At 45.9% G+C, this 22,525-nt stretch overlaps 1 protein-coding gene across 1 annotated transcript in view; it reads right to left on the reverse strand.

The window, feature by feature from the left end:
- The window catches only part of LOC309525586 (E3 ubiquitin-protein ligase RNF213-like), a 98,452-nt gene that overhangs the window by 36,294 nt on the left and 39,633 nt on the right, over nucleotides 1–22,525 (reverse strand). The window contains exons 19-30 of the mRNA XM_082210933.1: nucleotides 22,361–22,501; nucleotides 20,925–21,086; nucleotides 19,486–20,620; nucleotides 18,130–18,323; nucleotides 17,587–17,739; nucleotides 12,060–15,656; nucleotides 11,107–11,243; nucleotides 10,386–10,481; nucleotides 9,456–9,574; nucleotides 8,836–8,952; nucleotides 8,252–8,407; nucleotides 5,604–5,739 (exon numbers count right to left, since the gene is read on the reverse strand). Coding sequence (XP_082067059.1) covers nucleotides 5,604–5,739; nucleotides 8,252–8,407; nucleotides 8,836–8,952; nucleotides 9,456–9,574; nucleotides 10,386–10,481; nucleotides 11,107–11,243; nucleotides 12,060–15,656; nucleotides 17,587–17,739; nucleotides 18,130–18,323; nucleotides 19,486–20,620; nucleotides 20,925–21,086; nucleotides 22,361–22,501 — 6,143 coding nt within the window. The remainder of the gene's footprint in view (nucleotides 1–5,603; nucleotides 5,740–8,251; nucleotides 8,408–8,835; nucleotides 8,953–9,455; nucleotides 9,575–10,385; nucleotides 10,482–11,106; nucleotides 11,244–12,059; nucleotides 15,657–17,586; nucleotides 17,740–18,129; nucleotides 18,324–19,485; nucleotides 20,621–20,924; nucleotides 21,087–22,360; nucleotides 22,502–22,525) is intronic.

Here is a 22,525-nt window from a genome sequence, read left to right on the forward strand (position 1 = left end):
CTAATCATCCCCTGATAGCAGTCCGACAGACTCTGTACGCTGCCTGTGCAGGAGAAGGCATCATGAGCGACCCAGCAGGAGCCGGAGCCGCAGGGGGTGGAGCTGGTCCAAGCTTGGAAGACAGATACCGAGCATTGGAGGTCCAACTTGCGCTGCAGACGGCGAGGCTCGAGGAGAGGAGGGCTCAAGATGCAGACAAGAAGGGGAGAACCACTCAGTTCCCCAGAAAGGTACCAGGATTAGTGCAGAAGTTTGGGGGGGACCCCAAGGATTACCATGCCTTTAGGACTGAAATGCAATATGCCCTGAATGTGCAGTTTGATGAGTTCCCTGATGAGGAATCCCGAGTTGCTTTCGTAATTGGGCATCTTGAGAAGGGGGCGCGAGATTGGGTTCGACCCCTGATGGCAACGCACAACGATATCCTGAAGGACACTATGAAATTCTTTCGCGCAATGGATATCATGTTCTCCAGCGATATTGAGGAGGGGGTAGTGCGCAGACAGCTAATGGCTTGCAAGCAGGGAAGCAGATCTGTCCGTGAGTACTGGACTGAATTTACCATGCTGATTCACAGATTGGGGTGGGATTTAGCGGCAGCACCCATTCAGATGCTATTTGAAGAAGGTCTTTCTTCAGCTGTGAAAGACGAGCTGGCCAGGAGCCCCAGGGCGGTGTCTATGGATCAGCTGACCAAATCTGCGCTGACCATTGGAGCGCGCCAGGAGGCAAGAGCCTTGGAGAGGCGGGAAGGGAGAGGGGAACGTTGGAAGGAGTTACGCATTCCAGACATTCCTGAGCCAGCTTTCCCGCCGGCAGAGCCGATGGAAATCGGAACAGCCCGCGCGCGCGCATTTTCAAAGCCCAGTGAGGGGGCGAAGAAGGAGGGGAAGGGACCCCGGAAATGCTATCTCTGCCAACAGCCAGGCCACTTTGCCAGAGTCTGCCCCCAGAGGAAGGAATGGCAAGGGATGGTGGGAACTGTTGAGGGGGAAGAGCAGGGAGAAACGGAGCAGGTAAAAGCCAACGCCTGGTTGCCAGCAGGGCACTGCAGCCAGGCCAAAGAGCAGTGAAAGTGCCCCTTCCCCAAGTGCCAGTGCCAGAAGCTCCTCGACCTGCTCTAGTGATTGAAGTGTCGCTAGAGTTGCAAAATGGACACCCCCTAAAAATAAAGGCGCTGTTGGACTCAGGCAGCTCCTGCAATTTCATGAGCAAGGAGTTTGCTGCTGAACACCAGATACAGACTATCCCCTTAAGCAACCCCCTGCAGGTGACCACGATCGATGGCAGAGAACTGTTGGGAGGAGGCGTCAGCTTGCAGACCATCCCAATGATAATGAGGGTGGCAAGGCACACAGAACTGATAGCGTTTAATGTGGCCACCTTGGGAGGCGCTCCCATTATTTTGGGAATGAGCTGGCTAGCCCTACATGATCCGCTGGTGGGCTGGCATCAAAGAGTGGTTTCTTTCGGTTCCGCACATTGCTTAGAACACTGCAGGGGGGAAAAGGGGTCAGCAGGGGCCCAAGCCACCCTAGCAGGGACGGAAGTGATGGAGAAGGGGAAGGTGCCATCACAGTATGCTGATCTCAGCGACGTGTTCAGCGAGAAGGAGGCTGACCAACTACCCCCGCATAGGCCCTTTGATTGCCAGATCAATTTACTCCCTGGAGCACAGCTTCCTGTAGGCAGGTTGTATGCCATGTCAGACAGGGAGATGCAGGAGTTGCGAGCGTTCATTGACAAGAACCTGAAGAGAGGCTTCATCAGAGAGTCCAAGGCAGCGGGGGGTAGCCCAGTGTTTTTTGTGGATAAAAAGAACACGGACAAGCCGAGACTGGTATGTGACTTTCGGGCCCTAAATGCAGTGACAGAGCCGGTGGCTTTTCCTATGCCCAGGATTGATGATATTTTGACCAGGGTGCGAAAAGGAAAGATTTTTACAAAGCTGGACCTAAGGGGGGCGTACAACCTGATACGTATAAGGAAAGGGGATGAATGGAAGACCACCATGTTCACCCCTTTGGGGGCATTTGAATATCTCGTTATGCCTTTTGGATTACAAGCAGGCTCCGCGTGTTTTCAAGCCTTTATGAACCATGTACTGGGGCCTTTGCTCTACAAGAATTGCGTGGCCTTCTTAGATGACGTGTTGGTGTATTCGGAGAATGAGGAGCAACATGTGAGAGACGTCAGAGAAGTGTTAAGCAGGCTGCAAGCCAACAGACTGTGGGTGAAACTGGAGAAGTGTCAGTTTCATACCAATGAGGTGGAATTCCTGGGGTACCGCTTGTCAGACAAGGGGTTGGCCATGGACCCCGGCAAGGTTCAAGCGGTGCTGGAATGGAAAACCCCCAAGACTAAGAAGGATGTGCAGAGGTTCCTAGGGTTTGGAAACTTTTATCGTAAGTTCATCCGAAACTTCGCTCACCTGACGGCGCCCATCACGGACTGTCTCAGCAGCAAAAAGAAGTTTGTTTGGACGGGGGAGGCGGAGCGAGCGTTTGAGGAACTGAAAAAGGCCTTCGCCTCTGACGAACAACTTCTACATGTGGATTTACAAAAAAAGCTGAGGGTCGAAACAGACGCTTCTGACAGAGCCATAGGGGCGGTGCTTCTTCTGCAGCCGGGGAAGGAGGGGTCCGAGTGGCGACCGTGTGCCTTCTTTTCGCGAAAGCTGAACAAATCTGAGAGAAACTACACGGTGTACGACCGGGAACTTCTTGCGATTTATGAGGCCTTCCGGAGATGGAGGCACCTACTAATTGGTGCACAACAGAAGGTGCAAGTGCGCACGGACCATAAGAATCTAGAGTATTGGAGAACTGCGCGAGTGCTCAACCAACGGCAGTTGAGATGGGCCCAGGAGTTCTCCAAATTTAACTTTGAGATTTGTTACGTACCAGGCCCGGAGAACGTTAGGGCGGACGCTCTCTCACGCAAACCTGAATATTTGGAGGGAGAGGGTGCACCCGAAGAGACCCATGTCATTCCCGAGGATCGCTGGGTGTGTGGGGCGGCATTGGTGGGGCTAAGGGAACTGATAGAGGGAACGGTGCAGGATGAATATGCCCAGGACAAACTCAGGGGTCTCAGGAGGGAGGGAGACAAACCCGGGGGTTTTGAGGAGAGAAACGGGGCGTTGTACTACAAGGGAGCGTTATACGTACCTGAAGGAGAATTGAGGGAAAAGGTACTCAAGCAACTGCACGATAGCCCCACAGCAGGGCATTTTGGGCAACACAAAACCATGTGGCTGGTTACCAGGGAATTCTGGTGGCCCAAGGTCAGGGAAGATGTGCGGGAGTATGTGAGAGGGTGTGACCGATGTCAACGAGCCAAGGGGGAGAGGCGGGCACCGGCAGGTTTATTAGAACCACTACCCACGCCGGAAAGACCATGGGAGGCAGTGGCAATAGATTTTATGACTGATCTGCCCAGGTCCAAAGGGAAGACAGCCATTATGGTTGTGGTAGACCTGTTAACCAAGATGGCCCACTTTATAGCCTGCTCACATGCGGTCACAGCAGAAGAAACCGCTAAATTGTTTGTGGAAAATGTGTTTAGATTGCATGGTGCCCCCTTGAGGGTGGTTTCGGACCGAGGGAAACAATTTACTTCCAGGTTCTGGAGGAAGCTCATGAGCTTATTGCATGTAGAGGTGAATTTTTCCACTGCCCGCCATCCAGAAACCAACGGGCAGGCGGAAAGAGCTAATGGTGTCCTCCAGCAATATTTGAGGTGTTATGTGAATGACAGAGAGAATGATTGGGTGGAGAAGCTGGCGTTGGCAGAATTTGCCTATAACAATGCGGAGAACGTGTCCACGGGAATGAGCCCTTTTTTGGCCAATCACGGGTGTCATCCCCGAGCCTTCCCAGGGGGGGAGGGGGAGAACTGGAGCGTTCCAGCCGCAGAACAGTTCGTTGAAGAAATGGAAGCGATCCATCGCCAGCTCCAACTTAATTTAAACAGGGCGAAGGAGGAATATAAGAGGCAGGCAGACAAAACCAGAAGGGAAGGAGAAAGCATTAGGGTGGGGGACCAGGTGTGGTTGTCCACCCAAGGGTTACCATTTAAAGGAGGTTGTAAGAAGTTAAGACCCAAAAGGCTGGGCCCATTTGAAGTCACGCAACAGGTCAACCCAGTGGCTTTCAGACTCCGGTTACCTAACCACATGAAGTTACACCCAGTGTTCCACAGATCATTGCTGTCACCGTATATAGGGGACAGAGAGGGGAGGGTCAATAGGGGACCAGCTATGGAGGAAAAAGAACACAGCTACCATGTAGCGGAGATTCTCGATTCCAGGTGGAGGGGAGAGCAAGTAGAGTATTTGGTAATGTGGGAAGGGGAGCCGGAGTCGGAAAACACCTGGGTCAGGGCAGAGGATGTAGATGACGAGGTTTTGATTGAAACTTTTCATCAGAGATTCCCTCGGAAACCCCAGCCAGTGGCGAGGTTCCGGAGGGAATACTTCGCCACCACCGACGAAGAAGAAGAGTTGGAGGGGTTCGCCGATTCCGAGGTGGAGGAGGATTCAGCGAGTCGGAACGAAGACCGATGGAGGGAAATGTTCGAGACGTCGGAAGATGAAGAGGATTCTTTTAGGGGTTTCAGCTCCTCACCGCCCAGAGGAGAGAGTAGGGGCGGGGGAGAGGGGGGCCCTGGAGGGGAGGTGGATGTCAGGGAACTGACATCGGAGGAAAGGGAAGTGATAGGGCTCCCAGAGACTGGGAGAGAGTCAACAGCCAAAGCAGGGACCAGCAGGGGGAGCGCGGGGTCTCTGGAGGAGGATCTCAGTAATGCTGAGAGACACGCAGCAGCCCAGGCAGGAAGCAGAAGGGGAGAGAAAGGGGTGAGAGACACTTCGAGCGAAAATAGCGGGGAGGTGTCAGAAGCAACTGCAGGGAGACCTATGCTTCGCCGGAAGCTGTCACGTCGTGAGTCCAGGAGACGCGTTTCCGTTAAGGAACTTCTTTGCTGGAAGCGCTTCCGCAGACAGCCACTGTCGGACTCTACAAGTGACTAGAGCAGACATGTCTGAGGAGCTCTGTCACACACAGAGGTTTGTGGGGTCGCACAAACTCTGAAGGGGCACTATTTTAAGCACAAGCAGCTAATCATCCCCTGATAGCTGATTAACATTCTACAGCCTTTTAAATGTGTTTGGTTGGGAGGAGGTATTTTTGTTGTTGTTTATGTTTATTTGTGCTTTTATTTTGAAGCAAAGTAAATACATATTTTACTTCCAGGATTAATGGTACCAGCAAAAATGGAATCAAATCCTTTGAAAGACAGCCAAATATTAACATAGCTTCCAGTGAACGCTTTTGATTTCAGTATTGTACCCAGTTACACTCACTGCAATGTACTGAACAGCTGAGATCTAAAGAATAACTCAGCTTTTTAGGCTCCTGCAAACACACCCAGAGATCAGGGGACCCCTCTGAAGCAGCACTTGATATAGTTGCAAGTAAAATCAGCACCCCCTCCATATACACTTAAAATATCCTAAACACGTATGTACAAAGAGCTTCCTCGATAATGACTTATCTTTTTTAGAGCTGGAAAAAGTGTAGTGATTTAACTTCTGTGTATACCTGAAAGTTCCTGCTTCTTGGAGGGCATTGAGGTTTGATGCCTCTCGGCGTACCCACTCTTTCATGGTGTAAACATTTTCTTCTTGCTTCCCCAAAAGGCTTAACAGGCGAGTCTTTGTTATATTCAGGAAGGAGGCTGAGGGGAAAGACAGCATGAAATTTGCCAACTGGCACTACTTATGGTTAAATTTCAAGTTTAACCATAAGTTAAACAGCAACAGCTCTGCACAGTGCAAATTAATTTTAGCTTCCCCCTTCTTCTGTTATAAATGTTCCCTATGAAATTATAATTTATAGAGCTGCAGGAACGGCTGTATAGTTAATCAGTTACATTTATCAATATTCTATTATAAAATATGAAAAATCTATGTAGGACATAAATATATTTATTTATTGCATTTATATCCCATCATTCTGTGAAGGCACACAAGGTAATTTACAGTTTTAAAATACTTTTTAAAAAACCTACAAATGAACAAATATTACAAAATATACAGACAATTCCCTATTTACATGGGGGTTATGTTCCAGGCCTCTGTGCATGTAACTGAAATCACATATATTGGGAGCACCCTGGAGAGTAGGCCTGGGCAATATATCGATATATCTCCAGCCAGAGATTATTATACAGCTGGAAATTATTATACTCACAGAAGCCAAAGGTGGGGAAGGAGACTTCTTTAAACTACTCCGCAATGAGGGTCAGGTGGTTGCATGAAGCCCACCCCCCACCTTGCGTGAACCTGAGAGGCACCAGAGCTTACTCAGTTGGGGGGCAGGAGGCTTCCCTCTCCCCCCCAGCTGAGTGGTTCAACGAAGCCCTACTGGAGAGTCCTCCTGGCTCACAAGGAGACCCTCCCCCAAGCCCAAAGAAGATACAGTGGTGCCTCGCAAGACGAAATTAATTCGTTCCGCAAGTTTTTTCTTCTTGCGAGTTTTTCGTCTTGCGATGCACGGTTTCCCATAGGAATGCATTGAAAATCAATTAATGCGTTCCTAGGGAAACCGCTTGCCAGGCTGGCGGTGCGGAGAAGGGCTTTTCTCCCCACCGCAAGCCTTCAGGACAGGTACGGGAATAGAGGGGAAGGCGCGCAGCGCTTTCCCTCTGTTCCCGGGGCTTGCGTGGGAGGAGGGTTTTTCCTCCCCACCGCCAACATTCAGAACAGCATTTTGAATGTTGGCGGTGGGAAGGAAAACCCTCCTCCTACCCCAAGTCTTCAGGAAAGCCATCCGATGCCCGGCGGCGGGAGGAGGCTTCCCCCCCCCGCCCGGCATCGGAGCTTCGTTCCGATGCCCGGCGGCGGGAGAAGGCTTCCCCCCCCCGCCCGGCATCGGAGCTTCGTTCCGATGCCCGGCGGCGGGAGAAGGCTTCCCCCCCCCGCCCGGCATCGGAGCTTCGTTCCGATGCCGGGCGGCGGGAGGAGGCGTTCCCCCCCCGCCCGGCATCGGAGCTTCGTTCCGATGCCGGGCGGCGGCGTTCCCCCCCCCCCGCCCGGCGTCGGAGCTTCGTTCCGATGCTGGGCGGCGGGATGAGGCTTCCCCCCCCCGCCCGGCATCGGAGCTTCGTTCCGATGCTGGGCGGCGGGAGAAGGCTCCCCCCCCGCCCGGCATCGGAGCTTCGTTCCGATGCCCGGCGGCGGGAGAAGGCTTTCCCCCCCCCCCGCCCGGCATCGGAGCTTCGTTCCGATGCTGGGCGGCGGGAGAAGGCTTTCCCCCCCCCGCCCGGCATCGGAGCTGCGTTCTGATGCCGGGCGGCGGGATAAGGCTTCCCCCCCCCCGCCCGGCATCGGAGCTTCGTTCCAATGCCCGGCAGCGGGAGAAGGCTTCCCCCCCCGCCCGGCATCGGAGCTTCGTTCCGATGCCCGGCGGCGGGATAAGGCTCCCCCCCCCCGCCGCCGGGCATCGGAGCTTCGTTCCGATGCCCGGCGGCGGGAGAAGGCTTCCCCCCCCGCCCGGCATCGGAGCTTCGTTCCGATGCCCGGCGGCGGGAGAAGGCTTTCCCCCCCCGCCCGGCATCGGAGCTTCGTTCCGATGCCCGGCGGCGGGAGAAGGCTCCCCCCCCCCGCCCGGCATCAGAGCTTCGTTCCGATGCTGGGCGGCGGGATAAGGCTTCCCCCCCCGGCCCGGCATCGGAGCTTCCTTCCGATGCCGGGCGGCGGGAGGAGGTCCGAGGACAGTGGGGAAGACGCGCTGCGCTTCCCTGCTGTCCCGGAGATTTCCCTATGGGCTTTCGTCTTGCGAAGCAAGCCCATAGGGAAATTCGTTTTGCGAAGCGCCTCCAAAACGGAAAACCCTTTCGTCTAGCGGGTTTTCCGTCTTGCGAGGCGTTCGTCTTGCGGGGTACCACTGTATCCTCTTTGGGCTCTGGTGTCTCCTCACAAGCCTGAGGTGCAGAGGGGCTTTGCTGAGGCCTCCTGTCTAACAGCTGGTGTGTGGGCTAGAGCAGCAGCTAAAGTCGCTTCCCCACACATCAGCTCTGCAAGTTCATCCAGTGGGACAGGCAGATCCAAAATTACAAATTGTGATCCAGATCTGTGGAACAGATCAATCTGGCCCAAACTGGGACCCAACCCAAATCGGATTGAGGAGGGGGCCTGCACATTCCTATAAAATACGTTCCACTTCCAAGTGCTTCTAGTCCTTCATACCTTTTACGTCATCTTCCTGAGACAGAAGGCTAAGGAGGATTTCAATTCTCTTAGTACTGCGGCTGCCATCCTCGTTTTGATCCCTTAGCATGCCCACAGCTCTTTGCACACAGCTCCGTAGAAGAATGGTGGTGTCCAAGACTTGGGTCACCCCATCTAACCCCAAAGAAACAAGGGATAGAATTAAACACATTGGATCTAAACTTACGGTCAGTTTTTGGGTTTCAGATGTTGCTGACCTCTCCACCCCCATCTCATCTTCCTTTTCTTCCATTCCCTCCATTATCACAGCTGCAACAACAAAGAAGGTGTCATACAGGGATGAAAGTTGCCTGCTGATAAACTTAGGGCAAGAATAGTCAATATAACACTGTCCAGTTATTGCTGGACTACAACTCCACCATCCCTGATCATTGGTAGGGTTGGTGGGGGCTGGTGTAGTCCTTCGTTCAACATTGAAAGCTCAAATTATTCTGTCAAAATTTGATGCTGCATACATATATAAAACCCAAGACATACAGACATGCCTCGATGTTTTCTCACTTGTGTACTGTCTCTCAACATGCATTTATTTACATTCTTACTTTCAGGAGGCTCTGCAGAAAAGAGCTGGCTGATGGTGACATTTCTCAGGGCAGTTACATCAGAGATAATATCCTTGGATTTCCTCAGGTCATCAATATGCACAGACTGCCACAACCCTAGCAACAGAAAACAAGAGCATTTCTTGGTTGTCAGACCTCTTTACATTGTCAAGCTGCAGTAACTGAAACTGATCCCACAAATCTCAATCTGATGTTTCTCTGCGCACCTCTACAGGACCTGCCCTATCTGTGGTACCTTTTATTCACAACGTGCTTTGTAAATCCATTACAGCACTCCTAAGAGTGGTTAGCTGTTCATCATTTGCTGGGTGGTTTAACAAGGCAATGGTGGCAAAGAAGTAAGGTTTGTTTGCAGTTGCCACCGCCACATGGCAAGTGTGATTATGCACTCTCAGCAGAGCTCAGTCGCTCTTGGACTGAGACTTACACCACCTGACTAGCAGTCATCCAGCCTGAGCCCTGAGCTCCTTGGGAAATTAAGGCTAGATGTCCATCATAACTCAGCACAAGTCCACTGTTAGCATATTATATGATGGCGATTAATAATAAAAAATGCACTCCAGTAATTATTCTAAATCTCTGAACACAGATAGTTCTACCTCCTTGAAATCCTACATAGGAACTTCCTCCTTCACCTCGTGACAGTTTAGTGATGAAGAACACAAACACAGAGGTTTCACCCTGATCTGTTTTGTTGATTTCGTTAACAACTGAGTATCTGCAAGGGGAAGGAAATAGCTTCCATCAGTTTCACGCAGCAGGGTTAAATACCCATCATAAAGCACCCACCAATCAATCAATCAATCAATCAATCAATCAATCGACATCTCCCATCATGATTTCAGTATTCATAAAGCTTACATTTCCACTCCATCCAACATAAAGTATTAGGATGCCTACTAAGTATTACATACACCATAAGAACACAAGAAGAGCCTACTGGATCAGGACAATGGCCCATCTAGTACAACATCCTGTTCTTGCTGTGGCCCAGCAAATGCCTATAGGTAACATGCCTCGGAATGGCTTCCAAGGAGTGTTTCTCATTTTTTCCCCAATTAGATTTGCCAGCTGCCCTTTGATCCTCAGTTTTCAAAAGTTTCGGAAGTCAAACAGACTTCCGGAACAGATTATGTGAAAAAACCGAGGTTCCACTGTATTGCTTTTGGATCAACAGGGCCAGAACTGTGCACAGTATTCCAAATATAGTTGTACCTTAGATTTGTATAATGACATTATAATATTGGCAGTTTTACTTTCAGTTCCTTTCCTAATGATCCCTAGCATGGAATTGGCCTTTTTCACAGCTGCCACACATTGGGTTGACATCTTCATATGGCCCATGGTTAGTCACGTCTGCCCAATCTTCACTCCCCTATATTTCTTAGAGCTTATGATAGACCTGGGGGGGGGGACCCAACCCTTTATTTTCACTATATGTCATCTATGACTATTAGCCCTGTGCTCAATATTTCTCTAATTAAAACACTGAAAAATGCATCATGCATGCCACTTAACATGCAACATACCTGGCTGAAGCAACGAGCTGGGCACTGAGAGATCCATTTTCAAAGTGTGTCTGAATAATCAGGATTTTACTTCCAGATGTAGCATCTAGAAAATTGCTGGAAGAAAAACCCAAAGATTGCACAAAACTGGTTAGATGTATGTGTTGTTTAAAAGCTTTTTATTTAGCAAGAAAGCAGAAAAAATAATTGAAGTAAAATCCAGTGCCATTAAATACACATAAAAGAAGTCATCTTGTAATCATAGTCCAATGTAATGAAGACAGATTAACAATAAAACTGAATAAACATCTGCGTGACAAAATCATTCATATTGTTTGTTCCTAATTGACTGGGCATACTTGCCTCAGTTGGTAGTGTTTATGGAAGAGAATATTCTTAGTGTGGCCCTTTGTGTAAGCCAATGGAAAGGCTACTGGCTGCAGATGTCCCCCGGCACTGCAGGCAATTTAAGGTTGTAGCCTACCAAGTTCTACTCTGAAGTTAATGAAACCACTGAAGTTAATGAATATAAATTAGTCATGTCTATTAACTTGAATGTGTCTATTTTGAGTAGGATTAGGATTGGATACAACTCATCATGTAGAATTCAACTAAGTTTTTCTCAGGGTATACCAACTGAAATTAATAAACAGGACTAAGTTAAGTCCATTAGATTCAGGTATACTCTGAATAAAAGTCAGCTGAACACCATGCTATGTCTATAAGGGCATTGGACACTCACCGAATCTCTTTCAAAAATGAGTATTCTGTGTCAAACTGTTGCAAGAACAGAACTTTGAGGCTGCCCAACTCGCCTTGTACTTCTGCCTTCAAAGTCTCTGTATCTGCGGCTGTCAGGAGCCTGGAGAAAGTAGAAATCTAACAGGAAGGAAGAAAATGAGTTTCAGGGGTTGGGGAAGAATATGGTTCAGAACACATTTAAAGGTGGACTTACATGATTTGCAGTTTCCAAGACAGTATGTGAACTGAAACACTTGTGTGAAAGTCACATTTGTCTGAATTTTGCAATGCAGTTCTCAAGCAAAGAAATGTGTACACAAATGCATATTTCAGGATTAAGTGTGCATTTAAGTACATATATTAGTGAAAATAATACACAAAAATCCATTATATTATGGAAAATGCTTGCAAAACTGTGTATATTTTTGTCAAAACTCCATGCAAAAATGTCTTCATTAGGAGAAATTACATTAAAATGCTGATGAATTTTCATATATTCATTCAAGAATGGAAAAATGAGCAACTAAGTAACTAAGGAGGACGGAATGTGGTTTGCTGTGCAAATATTTAGTTCCTGATCTAGGTACTTTATTATTATTACTACTACTACTACTACTACTACTAATAATAATAATAATATAGCACTGTGTGTACTTTGCAAAGTACAAAAAGATAAGTGCCTGTCATGGGAGCCATGCAATTAATGAAAGGAAATAAAAAGGATAGATGGGGAAAACGTGTTCCATTCAAACATACACATTTAGACTTTGCAGGTTCTGCATTTAGTATAAAGGAAAACACGGCATCAATGAAGAGATTTGATGTGGGAAATATTTCCATATGCCAAAATTCTCATGCATTTCTCAAAATGCAGCCTCATGGCATCCTCAAGGAGTACAGATTCTTAATGTGCTTTAAAAAACAACAACAAAGAAATATTATGGAACAACTCACCTCAGTAAAGGTTGTGTGACCCCTAGACTCTGTCTCAAGGCAAGCACGAAGGAACTCTGCAAGCGAAGTGTGATGTTGCTGCTGAAAGTATACCCTGGCCAAGTCATCAGCCAGAAAGGAACCCAGCCGCGAATCACCAAGGCGGACTACAGAATCGGGCGTTGCACAGTTTAACAGGACCAACTTGGCTTCTTCTTGTACTTTTCGCATCAGTTCCTGAGGGGAAGCATCCATTTTCAGCTTCTCCGTCACCTGCAAGACAACTGAGGCACAGGTGTCAGGATGGTAGCCAACAAAGACATCAGAAGGGGTATATTTCTGCTGGCCCAAAAAGTATTTTTCTGTTTCAACTGTTGTGAAGCTGTCCACCCATTTCTTCAATTCTTCCACAGTGTCTCTTTGCCTCTTGCCCAACACAGTATTGATGTCTAGGTAGTGCTTTTCAAGCCTGTTGATCAACGGGATGGGGAAATGTTTGTAGACCACCTCTTTCTCCTCAATGACAATCAAACGGAACTTAGGGTGCACTCTGCATTTCACTCGATGGGTCCCCAAGCCCAAGTCAACATACTTTTGACCAGCAAGTTGAACATAATACTGGTTGAGGGCATCGTAGAGGCTTTCATACAGATTCTGCAGGTTGAGAAGAATGACCATCTGCCCTGTCTCCATACAGATCTTCACTCGGTTGATGTTTCTGCAGATCTGGGTGTATTCCTGGTCTTTGGGAAAACTGGAACCAAAAATAATTTCTGGCTGCTGTATACCTTTGAAAAAAGCCTGCTGCAGGATCTGGAGGGCTGCATAATTTTCCGTCAACACCAGCAGGTAACGGCATTCACCATCCTCATAGTCACTGTAAATGTTCTGCTGAACTAGATCAATTGTACCAGTGTCCTCACGGATGGCATCTCCTTTTTCTGAGAACCTAGACATAAAAATGTTCAAGGCCTCAATACCTTCTTTACCACTGAAATTACGGAGAACTATCTCTGCTAGTTCATGGGGAGCTGGCTCTCTTTTCAGTTTTTTGGTTAAAGCAAACACCATTTTTATGAGACTGTAATAATCACGCAACCCAAAGAACTCCTTGCCTTGGGTCTTGCAAATTTCCTCATAAGCACTTGCAAAGATGGGAAAGAAGCGGTCAACTTTGTGCAGGACGGAGCGTTCTGAAGAGCAGATACCCTTTGCGCTTTCTATGAGTTCCTTCTTGTTTGGTTCTCCACGGGATACAAAGATGCCTCGATTCATCTTAGCTGGATCCAGCGCCCAGTTAGAGATCCCAATGAAGCCAACTTTTTTATGAGGGAGTGGATCATCATCAACACAGCCATCTTCCAAGAGCGGGTGAAGGGTCTTCAGAGGCATTTTGGGGGAGTCTTCAGCCAAGCCAATTTCATCTAACACCACCACAGAGACATACCCCTTTAGGTTCTTTCCTTCTTGGAAGCGAGCACAATGCTTGAAAGTGTTGATGATTCCCTCAGGCGTAGAGTGTGGGCTGCACTGAAAGGACACCAAATGGATTTGCTTCAGTTCTTTATAAAGATCAGTATATGCTGCTTGGCCTTGCATGGCATCAGCCACAATCGTTTTGGCAAGAGATTTGGAACTGCCAGGTTTGCCAATGAGAAACAAGGGGATTTTAAGTTCAATGCAGATAACCATCATGAAAACATTTTCCTTCAGTGCTAAGTTCTTGGCAATCGTTTCCCTCAGAGGTAGGTCACTCAAGAAGAGATCCTGAACTAAGCCAATTTCTTCAAGGATTCCCTTTTCATCATCATATGGCTTTGGAAGGATGGTGCTGATGACTCTGCGGTACTCCCTTTTCCTTTCCAGGGAAGCATGGTAGCAAACACCCACTGAAAGAACCAAGGACCAAATGACTGGGTCTCGCTGGACAAAACCTTTAGCTGCCTTCCTCTCTGCAACATGCTTCTCCAGATGTTTCATTAGTAGTTCACTGTGGCTGTGGAACCACTTGAAGACTTCCACACAGCGTTCCACATCCCTGAGGCTGATAAAGCTGCATTCATCATTCCTTTGCCTCATATACGTCTGAGACTCAAAAAGCACATCTGTTATTAACTGGAGCTCAACATCAGACATTGGTATTGACCTAGTAAGTCTTTGCACAATCTGCTGCATATAGAGTTTTTCAGTAATGTTGTTCAACTGTCCAAAATCCCACACTAGAGGGATCATGCTAGGAGGGAGCGCATGGACACGGTATACCAGCTGCCTAAGAGGAATGGAGCCAAGCTTTTCCTTGGTCTCCTGTGCTTTGACACGGTAGCCTAAGCCAGCCGATTCCAAGCGCTGAATCATTTCCCCTGTATGCTTGCGATACGGATTGCATGCAGCTATGATTTGCAAACCTGAGTTGTGGACCAAAGACTGTCCTTCAACTGTGCGATCACACAAGACTTCCTTGATGCTGCTGACAGCTTCAGTGGTGTTGGCTTCATCAAAAAACAGGATGGTGTCAAACTGGTATTGTTGTTTATTGTTAATAGCAATGTCTTCTGCTTCCCTGACTTTGGCATAGATCGCATCTGCTGTGGTGCCTCCATGGACCTTGACAAGCTTCATGTTATTGGCATCAGCACCGCTCCTACGTAGTTCGCACAGGAATTTTATTAGCCTGGTTTTTCCACAGCCAGTTTCTCCCATGAGGACAACAGGGATACCACACCTGAATCGCATTTCAATGGCAAGGATCTTTAGCATATTGTCTGTTGTGAGCTCATACGTATCATCAGGATCAATTGGCCACTGTATTCCTAAAACCATGCAAAGTTTCTCAATTTTGTCATGTCTGGGCAGTGCATCAAAATTAATGTTGAATGGAACTTTCTGAAGGCACAATCCCTGGTATAGCTGAGCTGTCATTACATTTCTCTTGATGACACTCCCATTCAAAGGATTGATGGCATCAATACCACCATTAGCACTGGGTTTGAGATGAAAGCCAATGAATGTCATAGATACAGAATCCGCATTGAAAAATATATATGGGTGGGGTTCTGACTCCCACTTCTTCCGAATATGAAATGGAGCAAGATCTTCTTCTGTGACTCCTTCCATGTCAAAAGACTGATTCCCAGGGCTTTCATCAGAAATGTTTAGAGATGGTGTAGCAAAATCCTTTGCCATTAAAATCATAAATGTGACCACAAAATTTTTGAAGCCGTGTAAAGTGTCGTTGACAAAATCAGCATTACAGAACACCGATGTTTCACAATTTCTCAGTTGAAGGTTCAAAAACCAAGCAAAGTTTCTCAGTTCTGACCAGGAAGGATCTATCACTCCACAGTGGATCAGGAGCATCTGCAGGCACTCTACTGGTGTCCCTTCAACAGAGCCTTTTTCATACTGGAATGTGTCAAGGCAATCTCCTCTGCTAGATCTTCTCAAGTACTGGTAGGGTCTCTGAAAGGCTTCGCTATGGAACACTTCCTGATCTATACCTGGGTCTGAGCAATCATAGGACAGATTCCTCTGCATGTCCATTTCTAGGACTTCCTTGGGAGATCTGCAGGTTACTTTGGGGAACACATCCATGAAGTTGTACTTCAATCCTGGAAAAGTCTAAAAGAAGAGGGAAAAGCAGTGAATAGGAAGGTATCATAAAATGAAAGACTCTTGAATGTTATGACTGGACATTTATTTCTCCCTTATAAACTATGTTACTCCTCACAATATTTCTATCCTTAAAACTCTTTACTTCCTGCCAGCTATCTGTTCTAACATTTGCATGGGAAGGACTAATTAAAATTGCATGTATGTTGGCTAAATCGGCCCCACAAGTCTGACAGGTAGAAATGGAGATCAAATTCCAGCCCTTCACCCAATTCTGGAGCTCTCTGCAAAAAGGAGAAGCTGGATTAAAGCTGTGAAGGTGAACAAACCAACATAATTAAATTCAATTTCATTTCAATTTTAAGTTATATTTAGTTAAATGGTTCAGGATCATGGTTGATAATGGAGTATGACAGGGTGGGTTCTTAAATCCCAATGTACAGTGGTACCTCGCAAGACGAAATTAATTCGTTCCGCAAGTTTTTTTTTCTTGCGAGTTTTTCGTCTTGCGAAGCACAGTTTCCCATAGGAATGCATTGAAAATCAATCAATGCGTTCCTATGGAGACCGTCCAGGGACAGAGGGGAAGCGCTGCGGGCCTTCCCCTCTGTCCCCGGACCTGTTTTAAAGCAAGGGGAGGGGCAGCGGGGAGAATCGCTTCTCCCCGTTGCCGCCCCTTGGTTCAAAAGGGGTCCGGGGACAGAGGGGAAGGCGCGCGTGCGCCTTCCCCTCTGTCCCCTCTTTTGAAGCAAGGGGCGGAGGGGAGAAGATCGCTTCTCCCCGTTGCCGCCCCTTGGTTCAAAAGGGGTCCAGGGTGCGGGGGCAAGCTTCGTTTTGCGAAGCAAGCCCATAGGGAAATTCGTCTTGTGAAGCAACTCGAAAACGAAAAAACCTTTCGTCTTGCGAGTTTTTCGTCTCGCGAGGCGTTCGTCTTGCGGAGCACCACTATATAATAAGTTTTAGGGCTAAATGTAGAGTGAGCTGTGCATTTGTCCCCAGAGCCTACAATAAAGCATAGTGTTGGGAGAAGATTGAGCATGCTGGAACCTTAGGCTGAACATTGCTCTCAACTTGTATATATAGATTTTTAACTTTTCCAGAGGTGAATTCTCATATAATAACCAAGTAATATAATCTAAATGAAATAGATAAATGAACCAATTCGTGCCTAAATTGCTTAACCACAGCTAGCTGCCTTATATGAAGTAAGACAGTTAATTCATCTTGCACAGTACTGTCAACACTGGCTGGCAGTGGTTCTCCAGGATTTCAGGCAAAAGTCTTACCAGACTACCTGGAGATGCTAGGGACTGAAGCTGGGACTTTTTGCATGCACAGAATTAGAGAGCCAGAGAGCACATATTAATTGGTTGGGTTGAGAGTTAAGGGTTCATCTGTTATTTTTTAAAAGCTATTTAAGTCCTCCTATGCTAATAATGCAGAATGAAAAATACAATATTAATTAAAGATTACTTTTCCTGCTAACAATGAGTGGTAGGTTTTGCTTATTAAATTGTAAATTAGACTTCTTTCAATATTTCCAAAGAGCCTCTATATTGAAAATTTGGGAACAAATAGTTTTATTTAAATATAATTGCTGATCAATATACAAATACTAATAATCCACTGTCTAGAAATAATGTCAAATGCAAGCAATATACTAGTAAAAAGCTGCTAAGACCATTATTTCTAGGCATCTGACAACCTCCTTTTTGATCACAGAAAACTACAAAGAAAAATTAAACTTCAGAATTTCCCTAAGTAATAAACACTGCAATAATCTTGACATGCTGCACGATTGTGATGTATATGAAACAGTACAGTGGTTGTACTGTATTATCTATCTTAAAAATACTATCTCAAAACACAATTCAATGTAACTATATGATTACAGGTGGGTAAATATTTATATAGTCGTTACATATCTACATGTACTTACTGATCTCGTGTTTTTCTTTAATTGTGGTGATGGTTCAAGAATTTCTACAACATACAAATGATACTGTTTCCGCAGCCAGAGTTTCCCATCTATATTTATCAGGTGCTGTAAAACTAACAGCTTGAACAGAAATTCTGGAATTCCAGTCTGGACCTAGGAGAATACAGAAACTCAAGTAGACAAATTAGTGAGTAGAGATCATTTAATCAATATTTATTTATCCTGATTAGCCTACTGATATAATCCCAATTGCATTAAGAGATGTCTTCCTGTCCACTCCCAGATCCTGCACAAGCTTCCCTTTCTTAGCCTATGGCCCTTCAGATGATGCTGAACTTCAGTTCCCATCAGCTTCAAGCAACATGGCCAATATTCAAGGATGATGAAAGCTGTAGTCACTCCTGTTCAAAATCCTGCATGGTCTCCCTTTCTCTTATCTCTCCACTTAATATGCTCCTTCCTGAGACCTTTTTTAAAAAGCTAGTTATAAAAATGTCCCACAACATTTGATAACAACTTCTGCCAAAATAGCAATATACTCACTGAAGAGGTGATATCAAAATGAAATATCATGGGCTGTTTCTGGTACTGATTTTCTAGGAATGGGAGGAGAGTTCTCAGCACTTTGCCTTCATCCACATCTGGATCGATCAGCCTAATTGTTTTTAAGATTACTCCACGGCCTTGCAACTTTGCTTCCATTTTCTCTTGCAGCCTCTTTATGTACAGAGATTTTCCTGTTATTAGTAACAACAACACATTTTATCAGTTCTTTTAACAGAGAGATAAAAACCCAGTGAACTGACTGGAAACTGAGGACATCCAGTGTTTGGACTTTTCCATCCACAACAAGCAAAAAGAAATCTAATTTAGATAAAAACATAAGAAAAGCACCGTTGGGTCAAATCAAGGGTGTACCTAGTCCAAAGTGGCAGTCAAGATACTTACAGAAAAACCACAATAAGGCCTGAAGACAGCAACCCTAACCCAGTGTCTGCCCTGATAATTCAACAACTGGTATTCAGAAACAGCAAACATGTGAAAAGCACATCCTTTTTCTTGTCTTGAATCCACTGCTAACCAATTTCATTGCATACCCCCAAGCTCTAGCATGAAAGAGGCAGAAAAATATATCTAACATCAATCCACTTTCTCTGTACCATGCATGGTTTTCCAAACCTCTATCCTGTCCCCCCCACCCTTAGTTATTGATTCTCCCAAAGAATAGAGAAACAAATGCTTTGTGTTGTCTGTTGAACCTCAGCTATGGGAACATCTGATAATGACCTATACAGATATCATTACAAATCAGTTTGAAACCAGGGGAAAGTAGATCTGGGAGTCTAGATGTACTTAAAGGAACAATGCATATATATTGTGCATGTATACAACACATACTGTTAATCCCTTTCTTAATCTCCTTTTTAAAAAAAAACTGCTGCTGCATATTGAATTGACATTTTTATTCAGAAATCTAAGTAAGACCCCAAGATGTCTTTATTTTCTGGGTATCCACCACCCATTCAAACTACATTAGAATGCACTGTGGCAGTAGACTTTTTGCCCCAGTGGAAATTACTCATTTGCTATTTTGTTGTCCATTCATTCAATTTAGTGGTAGTGGGGGACTCTTCAAAGCCATCATTAATAGTTTGGTGTCACCCACAAACTAGACCCTCTCATTGTTTTTTACTCTGGAGTATATATACTGTATGGAATGAAATGAAAGCTTTTGAAATGAAAGACCAACATGTTATATCACAGAGTGGGTATCATCTAACAGGCTACAAATTAGATCTACAGATCACAGACACAATGTTTTTATACTCTCAACCCTCAAGTTATAGCCTACGCATTTTGAAACGTAGATAGAATAGTATATGTACTTAGTTCACTCACCTGCTCCAGCTCTTTCAGAAGCTACAATCCCAACACACATCTGGTCCTTGAAGACAGAAGCTGATGAACTTTGTGTTGCTTTGTAATGATTCCCAAGGTAGCCCTGAATGTCCTTCAGGGGCTGCTGAGGGATCATGTGAACTTTGAACTGGCTGAAGACAGAAGGGACATAGCAGTGCTCTCTCTCACAGTTGCAGAGAATCACTAGCCTATAATCATTATGGTGATTAAAGTGAAGACTCTGGAAAAGTTTCTCAGACCTGTAGCCAACATCATAGCTCAACTCATCTGCAAACAGCAAGGTGTAAATCTTTTCCCCCTTATAGCCTGAAGTGAGGCACCGCCTCAAAAACAGTGCCACTTGTTCATAGCTGGTTTGTGGTGTGCAGAGCAGCACTTCATCGTAAGAGGGTAGCATCTCCCCTGGACTGTTCATGTAGATGGCCAGTGCCGAAGCCAACACCTCAGAGTGAGGACAGAGAATGAGGTTAGGCCTGCCAGCATGAAGACCCTGTGGCAATTTTCGCATAACACTCTTCTTCTCCAGATCTGCCAGGGTGGCCAAGTAAATGCCAAGGGTTTCAATGTCCAGGCAGCCTGGAAGGAATGAGCCCATACTTCTCATGTAGGACTCCCACATATATTCCAGTTGTACAGTCAACTCTCTCCCTCTTGCCACCGGCCCAAGCAGATCAGCAAAATTTCTCTTTGGCTTTTTAGATACTACTTGGTCGGAGACCTCCTGGACATCTTGCTTGCTGCAGTTGTGCTTTATAAATGACAGCATCGTTAAGGCAGCCTCACTGGGGCACTCTGAGCCAAGCTCCTTGCACAAGTATACAAACTGTTCTGCCATATAGTAATTCAAATAATAGTACTGGGATCGCTTCTCCGACATAAACTGGTTCCACCTTTCCAGGAAACTCTCCATCTTTTGGCAAACAGTTGGCAGAACTTCTGTGACATCTCCATTTCCAATAAGGGCACAACCAGAATTTAAATTGAAGTCCATGCTAAGGCAGAATTCATGGTTGGGTGAGCAATATACACGAGCGACCCAAGAGCGGAAAAGCATGTTTCCAGCAGAATAAAGGTCGATGAAAGACAGTGCAAGCCTCTGGACACTAGAAAATACCTGGGTGCAGATTAAGCAAACACAATGGGGAATATGATGCAAGTGTATTGAGTAAGAAGATGCTACCAAGATTGTCAGTGAAAAGGATATCATGATAATAAAATTATACCACTATCAATCAGAAAACAAAGCACTACGATAGCTTCAAATTACATTTTGGGAACTCTTGAGCACATTATTTCCTATTAATTTCTCAATATGGAGTCTAGAAATGTGGTGTGGCTAGAAGCAAAATACTATCATTCTGTCCTTCCCACCACACCCCTATCAAGATACACATAGGAAATTGTGATGGAAAACTGACCTCAGAAAACTTATCCACTTCTGTACTTTGTTCTATCTTTCCTGACATCAGCATCAGCTTATTCATCAGTTCTTGGAGCTCTTCCAGGGAGTATTGCCGTATCTCTTCTTGGCCACCGTGGGTTTCTGAGATGGTCAGGCACAGGACGGTGTCCAGAGAAACCTTCCAACACATGATAATGACTCCAAATAAATTTGATCTTTGATTTACTTCCTTATACAAGGGAAGCCCCTCTGGCTATACCTAACTAGGGCAACTGAATGGTATCAGTAAACAGAAGCATCAGCTACACCCAGAAACTATTACAGTGGGAAGCTCCAAGTTCCTTGGAAACAATGATAAAGCAACTGGCAGCGTTAGAAAGCAGTCATTATTTGCTGTTACATGTAAATACTGGAAGGAGGCTGCAGTGGTTAGCTGATTACTGGCATCCCCCTAATTACATGGCCGATCTTTTCTTGGCCACTGTGCACATAAGTGAAATCACATAAAATGGGGAGCACCCTCTAAACACCCTTCAAATGCCCTCTCTGTCGGTCTCTTCAATCCACACCAAAATTACTCTATCCAAAAATATCCACAACTAGAATTGAAAATCTAGGGCCGGCAGGAGTTTAAACACCCCATGGTCCCCAAATGGCTAGAGCGGATGAAATAACTCCCAGAACAGCATGCTGGAAGAAGGGGGGGGAGAGGAGAGAGGGGAGGATGTTTCATCTGGCAAGCTGAATTGCTTGAGCTGACAGAACGGTTCTCATTGCACTATACTGAACACCCGACAGATATCAAAGAGTTAAACAGCTACAGTGGGACCTCGGGTTAAGAACTTAATTCATTCTGGAGGTCTGTTCTTAACCTGAAACTGTTCTTAAACTGAGGTACTACTTTAGCTAATGGGGCCGCGTGATTTCTGTTCTCACCCTGAAGCAAAGTTCTTAACCCAAGGTACTATTTCTGCATTAGTGGAGTCTGTAACCTGAAGCGTCTGTAACCTGAAGCGTCTGTAACCCAAGGTACCACTGTATATAATTTTTTGTAGAATCTGAGGGCAGTCCTGTTTCAAGAAGCTTTTAATGTTTGGTGTCCCCCCACCTTTATTTGTATTTTTGTTGGAAGCCACCCAAGGTGGCAGGGGCAACCCAGTCAGGTGGGTTGGGTAAAATAAATAAATAAAGTTATTGAATGTACATAAAACCAGCACTGCTACTTGAGAAGTCCTGTTCCCCCTTCCCTCTCAAACAGAAAGGAACGTGTCAGTATTAATATTGTTTGGAACACTGGCACTCACTTTTTTATATGAATACTATCCTTTGCTAGCTCTTTCAATTTACAGCTGGTTGTTTGTTTGATATTAAGGAGATAGCTAGAAAAATATGAGCAGAAGGGCTACAAAAACTGAAACAGCATGCAACGTACCCTTTCAAGCAATGTCTCACCTTCTGGCCTTCCTCTGGTGCCCTAATTTGGTAGATTCCGTTGCTATTGATTGCTGTTGCCAGTGATAAAGATGACTGCTCCACAGAGCCATGAGTCTCTTTTATGTCTTTCAACCACTTCAGGTATCTTGCAGAATCACACTGTGTATGTAAGGAGAATAAATT

The sequence above is a fragment of the Podarcis vaucheri genome (genome assembly GCF_965113315.1).
Source record: "Podarcis vaucheri genome assembly, chromosome: 2".
Taxonomy (NCBI): domain Eukaryota; kingdom Metazoa; phylum Chordata; class Lepidosauria; order Squamata; family Lacertidae; genus Podarcis; species Podarcis vaucheri.